This window comes from Pseudopodoces humilis, chromosome 5 (genome assembly GCF_049639895.1).
Source record: "Pseudopodoces humilis isolate 2021_Gansu_Grassland_sample_001 chromosome 5, ASM4963989v1, whole genome shotgun sequence".
NCBI classification, from domain to species: Eukaryota; Metazoa; Chordata; class Aves; order Passeriformes; family Paridae; genus Pseudopodoces; species Pseudopodoces humilis.
The window spans coordinates 34,506,474-34,523,779 of record NC_142204.1 but is presented as its reverse complement, the minus strand read 5'-3'; the positions used below and the strand labels follow the sequence as shown (position 1 = coordinate 34,523,779).

At 37.5% G+C, this 17,306-nt stretch overlaps 1 protein-coding gene across 2 annotated transcripts in view; it reads right to left on the bottom strand.

Moving 5' to 3' along the window:
• LIN7A (lin-7 cell polarity scaffold A) overlaps window positions 1-17,306 on the bottom strand; it is a 47,942-nt gene that overhangs the window by 26,819 nt on the left and 3,817 nt on the right. For both annotated transcript variants that reach the window (XM_005519542.2, XM_088055221.1), the window contains exon 2: window positions 475-593. In XM_005519542.2, the coding sequence (XP_005519599.1) occupies window positions 475-593 (119 nt within the window). The remainder of the gene's footprint in view (window positions 1-474; window positions 594-17,306) is intronic.

The following is a 17,306-nucleotide window of genomic DNA, read 5'->3' as shown; positions in this document are numbered from 1 at the left end:
AAGCCCACTGGGACCCAACCACTGACTTCCAAAGTAAAGTCGACTCGGTTAACTTCAGCTTCGCCATTTGGTCATCACCGCATTCTGATTTTATCAGCACCTCCCTATCACACACCTGAGCTCAAAGGAGAGGCATTGAAGCTTGCACTGACCCAAGCTGGCATGACCCCATATCCCAGCACAGCGCTGTCCAGGTTACCACAGACCCTCAAACAGCATGAACAGAACACTAAAGTCACCCTAATCACCATTTCTCCTCAGCAAAGCTAATTGCCTCGGCCTTGATGTCTTGCTGATGCAACTGTTCTGTGTCTGCTTTTCAGTAACTTCAACAATCTGCACAGTAGCAGGCAGCTACAGACACATCTCACATCCATCATCCTTTGTACAATGTAGCACTGAAAGGCAAATATGCTTTTCTTTACAGGTGAGGAACGCTAGTCTGAGGAATAACTAAAAATCTTAAATTCATACCTCTCTGATAGCTGTACAAAACTCACTCTGCAGCACCTTCTTTAGAGACTGTAGCTTGTGTACTGGTACTTCTCCAGATTCCTGCAGTTTCTCCAGTAACTCAATTGCTCTTGCAACATCTGAGTGGAAAAACAAAAGGAATACAGATCAGTATAAACAATGACTAATAAATTACTAAAAAGGGCACATTGACTGTAATTTTAAATTTAAAATCAGCTTTACCAACACATACTGTACTAGCCTTGTGTCATACCAGACTTTGCTAGGCAACAACACTGCTGTTGAGAGATCCAAATCCCAAAGTACGACAAACCATGCATGTACATGTAAAACAGGCAGAAAGAGGTACAGTCTTAGTAGGAAACATTCTTTGGGACAAAGGCACAAGTTCAAAGTGGCTAATCTGTATTAAAACTAAAATATTTCTTCCTTTCTGCACAAGAGAAAATGGCACAGGAAAAACATAGGGTTTACTTTCAGAAAATCTGAAAAAATGAACTTGTATCTTTATGCAAGCATCCTCAGGATGACAATGTCCAAAATTGAAAAATATTTGATCTTTTCTTTTTATAAATCTAATTATTAACTAATAAAGTTTTCTAGAGGCAGGTAAGGTCTGCTCTGGAAGAATGGGAAGTCTACTAGAGAAGAGTAAATGTAAGATTCTTGTCTAGGTCTCCAAAGACCTATCTACTACACAAAACCCATATGATCCATAGAAATACACGGAATAGTATTTTTCATGGCCTGACTTCTCCTTAAGCACTGTATATTGTCAAGGGAAAAATCAATGTCTCTGAAGAGCAATGCAGAGGGCTTAAGTCATATTGAATGGTGAGTGGGATTCTGGTCCAGCTGAACAGTTCTGGTACATTCATTCAAATTTTTTCACTTTAACACAAGTTCCTAATTTACACAGCTATTACTAAAATATGTCATAAAAAGCCCAAACCAACTCATAAGATGCCCAACAGTCCTTTATGGCTGGGGAAACAGAGGCACAAGAAATAGTGGCTGGTCTTATGGAGTGTAGCCTAGGCAAGCAAGGGACACAGTGTCTTAAATTATGAGTGAATTGAGAAAACCATATCCTGGTATCCTGGTCCTAAGGGGGACAGATTGTAAACAGAGGGGATTTTGTCCTCTGCCAGTTAATGGCTGCCTTCCAGCTTTTCCTTTAAGTTTGCTGGTAGAGTTGAACCTGGCAATGCTGCCATCTTGACTGTGTGGCCACTTTCACATTTTGTGTCTTTTGCACAGCCACCAGAGCCACTAATGGCCAGTTATACCACTCTGCTAAACTTAGGTCTGTATCCCAGTGAAGAAATGAATGGATAGTACTAAATGATAAAACAGTATTTAAGGCATTTTAATTCTGTGTTTTAAGTGCAGAAGAAACTCCCCCCACCTCCCCCTTCAACCACACAAGTCCAGAATTACTACAATGTCTAGAACAACCTTATACAATTCTCCTTTCCGATGACAAAGATCATACTGTTCGTGACTAGGAGATTATACTAATTGAAACAGTTCTTACAATCCTTGGCTTGTAACTCAGCTATACTGACCAGATGTCTGATACAACAAAGACCTGAGAAATCTTCTGGAAATAGAAAAACACATGACAGTGGATGAGCTGCAATAGGAAAAGAAATAATAATAACAATAAATTTGTGTTTATAAGAAAAACATTATTATCTACTGCATCAACGTTAGGAAAAAAGATGACATCTCAAAAAATTTACAGTTTAATTAAAAGAGGCAGAGGCAGCCAACTACTAGGCATGCTAGTTTCTGCCTTAGTAGATTAACAAATACACTACAATTCTCAAGCTTTTTTAGAGGCATCTGCCAAAAGACTGTTCAAATCATAAGAAGCACAGCAGAAAGCACATAGTGCTGGTTTCAGGAGGATGGTTTCACTCAGTGGGCTGTAGCAGAACAGTCTTGGAGCTCATAAACTTTCAGATTAAACTAACCTGATCCTGCATTCAACAATTGTACCTGAGCTTTTGCTCCAAGCAGTGCTTCAGCTGCTACTGGGCATCCAGTCCATCTTACCAGATCACAGCCATATCAAGCAAAATCCCGCTAAAACACTGACTGAAGTGATGATAAGAAACCTAAAGGAGATCTAGGATAATAAGACCATGGAAATCAACAAAAGAATTAGACTCTAGAGAGAAGAATATGTCTGATAAGAGCTAATACATCAAAGAAGATAGTTTTGAGTAGCAGTAAATACACTTTCAGCAAGAACCATTTCAAAAGAGTGCAAAAGAATGACAAAACATTAAGTTACATGGAATCAAAGAATTATTAAGGTTGGAAACATGAAAACCTAACATAATTTTTGATGTTCTTAGCAATAATGTTGTTACAATGATTTTTTAACAAAGCTGTTGAATGATTTGCCCTGGAATTTTTCTTTATCTGCCACACAAGACTTGTAGCTAGTTAAGTACTGAATCCACACTCCCCAGTTATTACTAGTTGATGCAAACTGATATATCAGACAGCACAAAGCACTTGTATAATTTATTCTGAAGAAGCTTCAACAGCCAATCATAATGGATCATATAATGGATCTGTAATTCATGTTATACACAATAGCCATCGACATAATCTAAATCAGACTGTGGTCTTATCCAGTCCAGTTCAGCTAAGTTTTGAACTGTCTTCACCTCTCACCAACTATAGCTGTAAAAGATAATGCCACATATGGCAGATTGGTTGCTATTTTGCAGTTGTTTTGAAGTGTCATCACTACATCTCAAAGTTCTGGGAAACAGCCCACATTTCTGTAGTCCTGAAATAAACTATATTAAATGAGAAATTTGTACTGATTGGAAGGAAACATAAAAAGCTTTAGGTATGTTAATCAATCTAAAAAAGTTAAGGCATAGGTCAGACTCTAGATGATAATTAATCACTCAAAGTGATGAGTGTTACAATACAAATGATAAATTAATCCTCTGGCTGAAGTGTCTAGCATGGGTGTTTACTGTGTAGCCTCATAGGCAAAACTGGGCACAAAGTTGTCATTTGCCAATACTAGATTACTGAGCTTTCTGACTCAGAAGTAATTTGAGGTAAACAAAATCAGAATATCTCAAAAGCATTCTGATTTTTTTGCACCTCTAAGTTCATCCAGCATGCTAAAATACATGTATGCCGATGCCCAAGTTCTTGCTTTGATTTATTATTCACCTATCCATTAACAATAAGCAGTCTTCTTTCTCATGTCACCACTAGGCCCATAGCTCGCTCAGTTTGGCAATGACTTGTGGGATACAGCTCACAGAATAGAGAACAGTATATAAATCAGAGAAAGAAAATGAGGCATATGTTCAGGGCCAAAGCTGTTGGTTATCAGCTGATGCTTTGTCAGGAACAAAATATAGCACTTTACACAAAACCTACGACTTTGAGCAGGCTAAAAATGTAAAAATGTAAATGTATAAAATATGACCTCATTAAATAGTCTGTATTTCCTCCCATTAATAATTTTGAAGGGGGAAACGTTAGAACAGGTTAAAAAGTGAAATTTAGCAGTGCACAAGAGCTTATGTGATGAACAGACTTCTTCCTGATGATTCTCTCAAGGTGAGAGATACTCCAGCTAAAACTGGAGTATGTGCTTGCTCAAAGAAGTGATATGAGTGACAATGAGTAACACTTTAAAGTTACATTAAATAAAGCATATAGCAGGGAATCTGCCCCTGTTGACGTCATATGTTTGACAAATATTGCTAGGATAATTTTCTTGTCTCCAATCCACCTTTGATTATAAATCTAACTAGTTTTGCTTCTAAATCCTACCACCAAGGATTTGTTCTTAAATACCATTTTCTTATATATTTGTGGAAAGGGCAAATGGATTAAAAGAGTCTGTGGGTATTTACATAGATATATGTTTAAAAAATTACTGGAATTATGTTAAAATTAGTTAAGTTCTATTTAAATGAAAAGTCCTTACTTTTTATCTGTGTATTTCCTTTGTCCTCTCTTGAAGCAAAGATACTTATTTTTGAAAAGGATTGTTTTGCCTACTCTCAAACATTTTCCAAAATATGAACTCCATTATACTAACATGAAACTAGTGTGGATGTGGTTATCATCATTTCCCCCATTCATATCCCACAAATTGGTAGGAATTGACTGATGGTGTAGGTAGAATTCTTGTATTCCATGATACATACATCTTAAAAGGAATATGCACTTACTTCCCTCCCTTATTAAATCCAACTCTCAGCACACTTTTAATTTATTTTTTTTTCTCATACATATGCACAATTCCTCTCTCTCACATTCTGTTTAACATTCATCCCTCTTTTTTCCTATAATCATCATGCTTGCCTACAGCCTTTCAGGAAATAATACTCTCAGCGTGGTGGGTCACGTTATCAGTGGAACACAGAGAAGGCAGAGGGCTGTGGGTGGGTGGAATGCATTTTATCAAGTGCACTCATCAGAAGAAAAGCATGACTCTCAGAAAAAAAAATCTTCAAGTGTTCTTTCTGTATTTTCATTTGAATGATGCTCCACTTGCACTGCTAGCAGGACACAAGCAGAAGATTAGAAACCCTTGGAGAAACCACTAGAACATAGAAGTAGCAGGATACTGTACTGCAATACAAGTGTAACACTGTATACATCATGTATACATATATGTACAGCTGAGTTGAAAAAAAATGTTGGAAAAAAGTTGAAAAAAAGGTCATCTGGCTTAGTTATCACTTTGTTCTGTTATATATGATTTTTACTTTCTGGCTTTTGTTCATGTGAGCACTGTAGACTGATCTGTTTCATTTGCTAGATGTTTAAAACACAAATTCTTTTTCTAATACAGCTTTTACAACTTGAAAGCAAATTATGAATCCAGAGAATGAATCCTGTCTGGTCTGAACTTGGTGCTCCTTCACATTACCATTAGAATTGAGTAGACCAGGCTCCAGCATTCTCTGAAAGCTGTTGAGGCTGAGGTTTTAATTTGGTAGATTTTGTGCAGAGTTTATGTTTGTTTCAGATTAGTCAGTCTGAAAATTATTGGGAAAAATGTAGCAAATTATTTTAGCACGCTAAATGTGTCCCATTTAATACCTGAATGACTCTTGAAAAAGAAGGTAGTGCATGTTTTATATTGCAAAATTATCTACCAAGGTAAGTGTCTATTTAACCTTCCTTTTTTGATCTAGTCTACAAGAGAATTGGTCTGCAATCTTTAAAACAAATATATTTGTTTTAAATATATCTGACTTAAGAGAATATTAGGCAATCAAACAGTAGCTGCAATGCTATGTAATATCACTTTGGGTCAAAACAGTAACCACACAGAAACACAGTGTTTCTTTGGGTCAAAACAGTAATCACACAGAAACACAGTGTTTCTTTTTTCTGGTAAGTACCCTGGAATTAAGTTGTTTGCTTGTTCCCAAAGCCAAAATATGGTGGCTTCTTGTATTATCCAAGTATTAGAAAACAGGTTTCTCATCTTCTTGAGGTCTTTCTATGCCTCATTCCTGTCAGTTCTGGAGACTTTCACTGCATTAGCATGCTGGCTACTAGGAAAAGTAACTGTGCTGCATAAACACCAGCCTTTGATACCTCAACGAGGTAAAACATCATTACAAATTGACAGCAAGGATACTTGCTAAGTCTCTAAAATATTCACTAGCTTCACCATAGCATTAGAGAATAATAATCCTGGAAATTTGCAAGCTCTTTTCTGTTGTGCCTGTAGACCTTTAATCAAGCTGAAGGTGAAGAATTTGCATGACATAAAAGGTCCTTATTGCCAGTAGTTTTTCATTCCTCTAACACTTGGATTCAGGTTTAGTTATTCCTTTAAGCTCATGAGAATACATTCTGGAACTCTTAATGTTATTCTATCAACTTTTTATCATAATTCCACAGGCCTATGCAGATTTAGCAATCTTCTCCAAACACTATCAAATGACAGCGGGTAATCAATGGCTGGGAAATCAAAACTCAGTGGTGATTAGCAAAGTTTATTCATAATTCATAGCTAACAACCCTAGTACATTGTATGAAAGTATTTATGTGACTTCATGGTTAAAGCACCAGCTTTGGAAAAAATTCAGTGTCTATCTCTGGAAAATGTTTTGTATTACTAGAGTTCTGCTGTCAGCCACTGGTTTCTACAACATGGCAAGTCTTATTCTTACAATACCAGACTGTCCAATATGCTTCCATTCACCTCTTTGGTACCTCGCTATCAGCACAGTGCTCTCTTAAATTCAGAAGACCTTCCATAAATTTGTTTATTTAGTCTAATCTGGAGAGTTTAGATATGTTGAGGGAAAGATAAAATTTTTTCTCATTTAAACTGATATGTTTGTCTTGCCCCAAATTTCATGCTAATCAGTAAGCTTAAAGATGTACTTCACCATGGTAAATCACACTCGATGTACAGGGAGCAATGAGCTAAACTGTTGGAAAATAGAAATATCATTTAACACTTCATAGTATGCATCTGTAAGGTCTATTCAAATTAATAAGAATAAGCAAGAATAAGAATAATCTTAATTAATAATAATACTGCCAGTGCTTTCACACTCTGGTTTAGATTATATGGGTAGCAGTTGCAGGTTTAATGCATTTAAAGTCACTTTAAAGTCCTGTGGTTAAATATTACTATGAATACATAAATTAAAACAACAAAGAACAACTGTACAGAGCTCTCATGACTCATCTTGTGGTGAGGGTTTCAGCTGCCACACTTTTGACGTAGATGTGGACAGCTCAGGGACTCACCCTCAACTGCTGTTACAGTCAATGAGGAAGAACAGACACTTTGAGGCTACAATTCATCTGACCTACTTCACAGAAAATGAATCATACTCTGGAGTGCCTTGTCCCTTTGCTGACTATAAAGGAAGACTAGATGATTACCTCAGATGTAAATGCCTGCATCCTACATATCAGACATCTACATTGGTGTGATGAAACCCACTCTCACTACCCAGGTACATAAAGACTCATGCAACTTTATCTCCATGTGGTCCAGGAGACATTGTACCACAGAAAAGTTATATTTGACAAGAGAAGTGTCATTACAAGGCAGGACAATGTAGTTTTGATTTAAAGCATTTAAAAATGCCACAAGTAATTAGTTTATGGATTTTTTTTTTCTTCTTAATGTATGAGAAAAAAACAGGAAATCATGAGCTATAATTGAGTGTATGTCTGTCTCTCTCATTTTTGCCTGATGTGAGATGACTGCCCTCAACAACATTAAGGGTAAATCCCCATGAGTTTCTACATACATTCCCCCAAAACCTGGGGCAGTCTCATTATCTCTGGCTACTCATCTGACTTGGTTTTAGTCTATATGTTTGAGCTGTGCTCAGATTCAGTTTGGCTCTAGCTTCTCAAGCACACCACACGCATCCAAGTTCTCTGCTTCAGTCCATTTCACAGACACAGAGCCTGTGACACAACGTTGCACAACCCAGGGCAGTGTTATAAACCACAGTTTTTCCGGCAGCTTTGGCAGCAACAAGGAACAAGACAGGCTGGTCTGAGAGGTCTGAGATGTTTTGCAAAATAACTTACAGAAAGGACACAGCTTATTTGCAGGGAAAGCAGTGTGCAGTGGTTTAGATTCACCAATTTGAGTTTCCTGGCCAATGCACCAAAGAATGTGGTGGCTTTTAGCACTGGCTAAAATCACCAGTGCACTTACTCATTTCTTGCTGTGAGACATGGATTAGGGGAAGGGCAAAAAAGGCTTAAAAACTTAAAAGGTATAAAGAAACTTTATTAACAGGACTAAAAGAATAAGAAGGCTCAGAATAAAACCTCCAGAACATCTTACCTCCCCCTGCCCAACTTTTTCCTTTCCCAAATGACCACATAGAGACAAAACATACGTTAACCTATGTTGGGATGTTAAAGCAGTACCAACTATACAATAGTCTTCAATCAGTTTTTGTAGGGAGAGGAGTTTTATCTTGTCATGCCATGGAGACTTCTCCACAAGAAAGTTTTCTTGCGGCTTTTCATTTCCACAAATAGCAGCTGCCCAAGAAAGAGTTCTGTATCGTGAAATCCCTCCCATTTTCACAGCCCTCCTAGAGCTGTGTCCAAGGGCCATGAACTCACGGGGTATTATTTTAAGGACAAGTTGTTCAAAGGTTCCCTTCATCTGTCTCTGTGATCATCTCTGGGAACAGAGGTTTTCTTCTCTCCCTGGGGGCAAAGGGTCTTCATCAGCTCTCATCTCTCTGTTCAAGCATCTCATGGGATCACAGCTACTCAAACATCTGCTTGGCTTCATCAATGGATGCCTTAGATCTAGTTTGAATACTTCATCCCCCCATACTCTCTCATGAATTAAAGGAGACATTTCAGTATATCATTGTCCATCTCCATGGCCCTACCAAAAGAATATTTCAGCCCCATTCGGCATCTCCTCATTGTCCTTCCATCTGAGGCTTGAGTCTTTCTTTACTGACCTTGGTGTTTTCATGTTGTCTTTCTACATGTCGTCACTCTGTCCTTTTCTCCCCCTGAAGAGAGGAACAAGATCTGCAGGTGTCATCTGTGTAGTCAAAGAGTTGCCTGCAGATGGGGCCACTGCAGACAAGATGATGGATTTCAGGCCACGCTGGGCCCCTCCCTCTGCCTGGCAGCTGCTGTGAGGGGTGGGCAGTCCTGGTTGGGCCTGGAGCCGTCAATGTGGGCTGGGGTGTTGGCAAGATGTAAGCAGGTGTGACCCAGCCCAGCCTGGAGTCGGTGCCCCGCAGCCTCCATCCCCTGCCCAGGAGCCACTGGGGTCCAGCCCGGCCTCTCCCAGGCCCCACAGACCGCAGGGGAGCAGGGCTGGCCTCACCAGAGCTCCGATACCTTTCAAGGCCAGAAGCAGAGAGATTTCCTGGGCTCGATGTTTTTAAAATGTGAATTTCACAGATGCAGATCTAATTTCTAAATGGTGCAAAATGTTGACAGTTCTCAGAACTAACCAGCTGTTGGTCTTCACTACGTACAGAGGAAGCTCCCAGCAGCTTCTGTCAAAAAATCACTTCTGTGGGTGTTTTCTTACTTTTTCCCCAAATGTCAGTCAATGTGAAATCACCACACAGTGCCATCTGTGATCACAGACAGCAAACTGTCTTGAGACCCTGCAATCCAGCATCAGTTCAGTGCCATTCAGTGCCCTCTTCAGATACTTCAGTCACTTTGGCTGGTTTGGGCAAACACTGAAATGGTGACATTTCAGGCAAACTGCTCCTGAATATTCTGCTTAGCTCACTCAAATACAATATTCAAAAGTTCCCCCTAAATGAAAAAATATGCTCCTTGTGTTCTCTGAACCTTACAATGTCTACAATGTCTTAAGTAATCTTGCCCTGCTTCTTATTCTACTAAGTTTTGTCTAGTGATTTTTGTTCTTGTCCGGAGCTAGGGGTTTCCATAGCCTTAACCTAGCATGAAGGCCAACTGTGAAAACTGTATTTGCTTTACTTTGGTCAATCTTCTTAGGATATTTATTACTGTACATAGACAGAACTAGTCCAATTTTTTCCTTGAAGCCTTCACATGACTAACGTAAGTCACAGGAACATCTTTGTCAGCAATTTCAGATTTGATTTGCTCATGCATGTATGAAATTGATCTGTAGAGTACCTAGAGCTATTAAGAGTTCAACAGTTAGAGAAAGTGTCATGGTACTTCCACATTTCCAGTGCTTATTTTTAAAGAAATAATAATGAATCATAGAATGGTAAAGCAAAAATTAATGGATAATTCAGGATCATTTCAATAAGATGAGTTTCACTGGCATAATTCGAGGCCTGAAGAGCAATAACGCAATTAGAATTTTCAGAGAGGAGCATTTAAAATTAACCTCAAAGCCTAATAATTTCCAAACACTGATATAATTTTTCTTCTTCCAAATTATTAGTTTCATTGCAATTTCTAAAGCAATTAGGATGAGGAGGTGCATAAATACGAGTATGAGAATTATCACCAGAAGCTTTTGCCATCTGTGAGAAAGATGAAATTACAGCTACAACAACCCTTTACATTTGACAGCACCCACTGCTTTGCATAGAAGACATTGGACATAGCATCGGTGTGAAAACAAGACAGCAAGTTATCCCTTAAGATAAAAGATCTAAACATAGAACAAAAGAGCATTGAAAAATATGGTATTTTCTAATGCAGTACTTACAACAAAATCTTGTGATTTTTTTCCCCTAAATTAGCTGTAGAAAAGAGGGAAAGGAAGATAAAAATCCTTTTTTTAAAAGGTAAAATTTCTTTCTTTTGTATGCAGTTTTGACTTTATAATGTTTCGTCATACCTGTGCTTCATGATCATAACTATGATTTACAGTTTGCCACTTACTGATGAATAGAAATGTTGAGACATGATTTTGATGCTTTCTTTTTGACTTGGTACAGTTGGGTACAAATATGTTACAAAAAGACAACAGTTTTATTAAGTTTATTTTGTATTCAAATAAGTATATATTATTTATATAAGGAATATACAAGCATTTATTATTTTACACTTGTTCCTTGCAGGAAGCAAGGTATTCCGTAGTTTCTGACTTTGTGTTATTTAAATTCTTAATCTTTATGAAAGTATTTATTTTAAAAATAGAGATTGCAGGTGTTTAAAGCAGTTATTTACCCACACAGGACATATGAAATGATGTTCTGTCTGACCTCTTGAAACTGTGAAATAACAGCAAAAAAAAAAAAAATCCTTTGAAGGAAAGCTGTAACTTGCTGAGAAATCCAGTATGGTGAATACACCCAACCTTAATTCAGCAAGTTCCTACAAACTGAGCTATGTGAAAGCAAGGAAACTTCCTGCTGTCTCTTGTAGCAATAAACATCAGGTGAAGTGATGCCTTGATAACTTCATCAGCCTCTGTGTCTCTTGATCACATCACTTGATCTTGTAGGATCAGTTCTGCGTCGGCAGACACTGCTCACAATGCTGGCATGAAGCTCCTTTAAACACTAAACAAAAGCACTCTGGACACTTGGCTGAAACAGCAAATGTAAACAATATAGAGATTCTGTTCCCAGATTAAAAGAAAAATAAAAGGTTGATACATTTACATAACCTGATGATTCAGACATAGTATTTACTTTTGTGTTTCAAACCTCAAGTATATAGTATTTTTTTCCTCAAGAGGAAAAGAATTCAAATCACTGAAGGAATTGAAAATTTGCCTAAACTAGAAACAGAAAAGAGAAATTATTACAAGGAATAAGCTAGCATGAAGAAAGAAAAACAGAAGGAAAAACAACACACTTTTCTCTTAGCTAAAATCCATTCTCTTGCTCCCCTGCCTAAGCAAAATCAAGTATTTATACACACTATGTGAGCAACATGAAACAAAACTATTGGCCATATGGGCAACCTCATGCCTTTCCCACACTGCGACTTCCAGTGTGTACTCTTAGTCTGCATCACAGGGATTTTTGTTGGCAGGGAAGAATACAGGAAGAGGGGCGAAAAAAGGGCCCAACAGGTGTCTCACAAAGGGAGGTAGGGTTAACTTAGGGATGCTAATTCTCCTTCACAACAGGCACTGTGTTTGAGCCAAAGCTGTAACTCTCACTTTTTTTCTGCTCGTATGTCATTACTAGAGTCTCCCACTGCCTCCCCTCAGTTCTTATCTCTCCAGCTAATCTTAGCCTTAAATCTCTTCATGTGATTACCAGAAAGATGAGAAAGATGGCTGTGGGCTACTGGCAAGTGTACATAGTGACAATACAAATTGTTACTTGAAGTCTAGAATCAGAATTTTATCTTCTATTTTCCTTCCTGGTATGAGAGTCCAATGAGACAACAGTGAAAATATGTAATTTGTGCAAAACAATGAATGCAACACAATAATTACATACACACATTTAACACTTTATTTGTAGGTTTAGGTAATGAGAACAGAGTTAATATTCTGTCTTAAACTTTAGTGGATTTAACGATACTGCTTTTTGCAGACTGAATCTCTCTGGTACTTGGTTATATCCTAGTAATTTCTCAGGAAAGGAAAAAAACCCTGTTCTTTCATAGTGTGTAGGTGAAAACCGACAACAGCAAGAGGAAAGTGATATAAATAAAATCCTTTGTTAATAAAACCCTGCAAAACGAGGCAGTACACATTCACTGCTGGCAGATTTCAACAATTGATCACTGTTAGCTTTGAACTTTGGAACAAATATGATTTTCGAAGAAATCTGTGACTATTGAATTGCTGCAGCAAGTTACAAACAAAACCTTGAAACAGAAAACTCGTGTGAAACAGAGAGCTCACTGTCACATTTGCAGTTCTGTTGCTTGGTGTCCTACGTGTTGAATGACCCCAATAATTGAAACAGGAGTACTAGAACTCCTCTCAGGTTGCAGCTTGATTTTCCAAGGTGTCTACCTAAGATAAGAGAGGCACACACTTTCACATAGTTGTACCAGTAGAATGCAAAGGTGATGTACAGGAACTTCATAGCTATTACTATCATGTTACAAGACTGTCAGGCTACAGAGGAGATCAGACATACAACCACCTATTTTTCCAATGACTGCTTCATAGATTTGAAAGCCACCACGCCCTCTCAACTTTCTCTGGTCTGTCTCTGTAGAACAAAGAACAGCTATATTATCTTTTTGCTATAGTAAGTACTGTTTCACAAAAACACAGCTGCCAAGTCTATTGAAAAGTGAAGCAATGATGATAAATCCATTTCTGAGGGCTAGGACTGCTCCTGATGCCCACAGTTATCCACCTAATCTGTTTCAAGTACATTCTTCCCCAATGCTTAACTGATTGTAGACGAATTGATTCCTTAAGGTCTAGGAGATTTACTTTTTCAGAAGACATGCTTGAAATAGAAAATTAAAGAGTTAGTAGATGTGAAGGATTAGTGATTAAACATGGGTTTTTACTGAAAAGAACCAGTAAAATGTAAGTTTGGTTCAGGAGAAATAAATTAAGAGGCCATTTTCAGCAAAACTCTTTCTTCTACAATTATCCCTGTTTGAACGGAAACAAAATCAATGCTTTGATGCTCTGTGTATTCATAGATACTTCAATGTTCCATCTTTTAAAAAATAAAGAATGATCATTCTCTGATCTCTTCTTGATGTATGGTATTCTAATCTAGATTTTTTTTATCTCTTTTTTCTAATCAAGATTATTTAATCTCTTTTTTCTTATAATTATTAGTAAAGAAGAAGTAGGGTAACAACACAGTATGAGAATATGTGTGCATTTCCTGGTAGCTTAGCTAAGTTGCATTTGAGAAATTTGAGGTTTATTTAACCAGTCCCTTTTGGACCCTAGTAAAACAAGTTCTCAAATATGTACATACATCTCCCTCTTTATTAAACATCTCTAAGATCCAAGATTGTGGCTTATACATACATTGTGGTTTATACTCAGGTTTATACTCAGGAAAACATTGTTATTATATGTCAATGTGCATATATGTAAAAATTATCAATCAAATCTTCTCATCTGAATGGAGAATTAACAGTTGAATGTTTCTCATTCAGAGGCTGATTCTTCAGCAAATGTCTCAAAAGAAGATTAAGCTGAGATTAACTTTAAAAATGCCTGGATTTATACATACATGTACAGTTCAAAGCACATTAGTAAATACTACTTTTAAAAATGTCAAAAATGCATCATGTAAAACAAATGTTTTGTGAGTCTGCCTTCCATATGATGGAAGGCAAACTCACAAATTTAGAGTTATGTGCTTCAAAACATTGATTTAGCTTTCTCTCCTCTTAAATCGTTCCTTCTCATTATTTATGCTTCTAACGAATAACTGGAATTGATAGTTTTACTTAATTCACATTTCAAATTCTATTGCATTACCTTTAAGAACAGTATTTTGTATTCAAATAACAGGTTAGACAAAAACTTGTACTTATATTTTTCTGCACTTGTATGAGGGTCATCTATGTTAAGGAGAAATTGGCACATATGTGTCCTGAAACAGTGAACTCAAAGGACAAATAATCTACAAAAAGCTTATGACTTCACTTGCTACATTTTTCAAAAAACTTTATTTCTGGTAACATCATCAGAGAAGTCCAACTCAAGCAATAAGATGGAATTAAGAAAATTGTTTATTTACAATTGCATCAAAATTTAACATGTTTTTCTGAAGTTATAAAAATGTCTCTCAGACATTTCAGTGTGAAACTGAAATATGTATGACCTAGCACAGGGATGTTATTTAGAAAATAAATTCTTCATTTTCAACATTATCTCTAGAGAGTATATATTTACAACATAGAAAATAGTATTCCTCATGCCTTCCAATCACTAGTGCTCTTGCAACCTGTTGCAAATGGTGAATCCTGCAACTGCTTGTCATAGGAGGTGCTCTTAGGGGAGTCAAAAGCAGGATACATGAGAGTTCACTGTACCATTTTCCTCTATGAAGGATACATTCAGGTAGACTAAAATGATTTATTCACTGCTACCATGTATAAAGAACATTTTCATCTGGGGATAGCAGGAAGATCCCTGCACTGCTATCAGTTTTGAAGGTGCCTCACAAACCTGTCCTGAAAGCACATCCATCTTCTGCAGATTCTGCCTTCTTATTAGTTGCATGTTTCTGAAGGCAACATGACTGAGAATTTAGGTTTTCCCTCTCTACACTTCAAAGTGACTTAATGTTAAAAGCTGCCATGAGTTTTGTAGAAGATGCTTCCATCTGTCTGCATACAGGTGCAGCTCCCAGTTTCCATGTCACCATGCACCACTCTGGGCTGAAGGACAAGGCCCTACTTGCAAGGGGAAGCCCAACCTAAAAGATATGTTCCTATGGGTGCCCAGCCATCTCAGGCAAATCCCATCTTGCACAGAGCTCCCATGTGCCCCAGCACCTCTTCAAGTAGTCTCTACAGAGACATTTAAGCTGGACAAGTGTACTAAATTTTAAGCCCATGTATTTTTACACCACTCATGAACATTAGAGTTGTCATGTATTTGCTTCCACTTCAGCTCTAAAGTTCATGTGGCCCAGCTGAACTACACACCTAACCAATGCTTCAGCTGCACAGATCCTCATAAAGCATCCCATTCAACACTCACAAACCACTGTCTCAACCCACTTACTTTAATCCATCCTGTTAGAAATACACATTTTAAAAAAAATCAAATAAATGGTAACATATTGATGTAAAAAATCATTTTAGCCTGAAACTAGAACTGTCACTTTTTTTTCTTCCCCTACAAACAATAGACTTTTTTTTTTCTTGGAAGAATGAATTTGGTTATTTACATGCCCTCAGTTGGCACATCAAAAAGGGAAATATTAGACTTGAAGTGTGTGGCACTTGCAGAAGGATTTTTCAATTTTAGCATGCTAGGCTGAAGAGCAAGAGAAGACATCCCCATGACAGACAGGCAGCTAGGCAGGGAACAGCACATCACTTAGCACTGCTCCACAGGGCTTCACCCTGTGCAAAAGAGATCTGGCTTTATGCTGCTCCCCTGTCAAGGACTGTATTACACACTTTATGAATCTGATTTTCTCTTCCTGATGAGTATGTTTTATTTTTTTTCCCAAGATAATGTACATTATAATAATATGTGCACAGTCTAACGCAACTTACGTTTGATACAATTTCTGTTTTATACACATATATGGGCACAGATGCAGAAAAAATCTCCAGATATGTAGGCTATGAGGATGTAATGAGAAGAAAAATGACAAGAAGAGATGAAGGAAGGAGGAGTACTCTAGCAAGTACCCACATATATTAATGGTCAGGTGCCATCTAATACCACATCTAAAATTTCTCTAACAGCTGATGGCAATTCCAAGCCCACTGATATTCTTGATTGTGCTCTATACTTGGATTTTCAGGAAGTTTTGGGATACCCACTCCACTGGAAAAATATATGCTTGAATTTGTAAAAAACAACAGAACTCAGTTACACATTACAGCCAAACAGCATAAAATCATTCAATTTCCAAGGATGTATTTGAAATCAAGAGAAATTAGTTCATCAACAGCCAATAGCTATGACCTTGTTATGAAACTTCATAGGGATTAAAGTATCAGCACTGTATATTTAGCTTATTCAAGTTTCTTTTACCCTCAGTCACATTAAGAAGTGAAATTATCAGTGACATGAATAGTAACTAGAGAAAAACATAGTCGACATGGATTACTAACCAAAGGCAGTTGAAAGTCCCCCTTCATATGAAAAGATATTCCCTTGTTCTTGATCAGGAAATGGTCTTTGTATAGGCTAATTGTGTATCCTCAAAAACAAGAATGCACCCTTTTAAAGCTGCCATTTTCATGATCCCATTCAGAGGAACTGGGACTGGGATTTTGCAGCAGTTTGAGAAAATATATGGTCAGTTCTCTTTTGAAGCAATTTTTATCTTGTAAGGAAGAATACAAGTGAAATTTGAATTAAGATAAGGTTTATGAAAAATACGTCGGACATTGAGTCAAATAAAAAAGTTCAGATAGAGAGGAACATCTATAATGCATAGCTAAAAAGATGCCTCCTTCAATTTGCAGGCCTCCATATGACCACTCCTTAAATGTGTGCCAAGGGAAGCAAAGAAATCTATTCCCTTCTAAAAGGGAAGGAGGGTAATGGAACTTGCAGAAAATGCTTTCATCAGACTGTGCTAAAACAGTCTAAGTGATCCCACCCACAACAAGCTCATTTAATTTCTCATTGCTTAGAACGTGTACACGTTCAGCAGCACACAGGAACTCCCAAGAGGTCTTCACATAACCATGAGGAGGCTAAACTGGCTGGGGGAGATGACACTGCACTTGGAGTAAAGCAGAACATTGTTGCT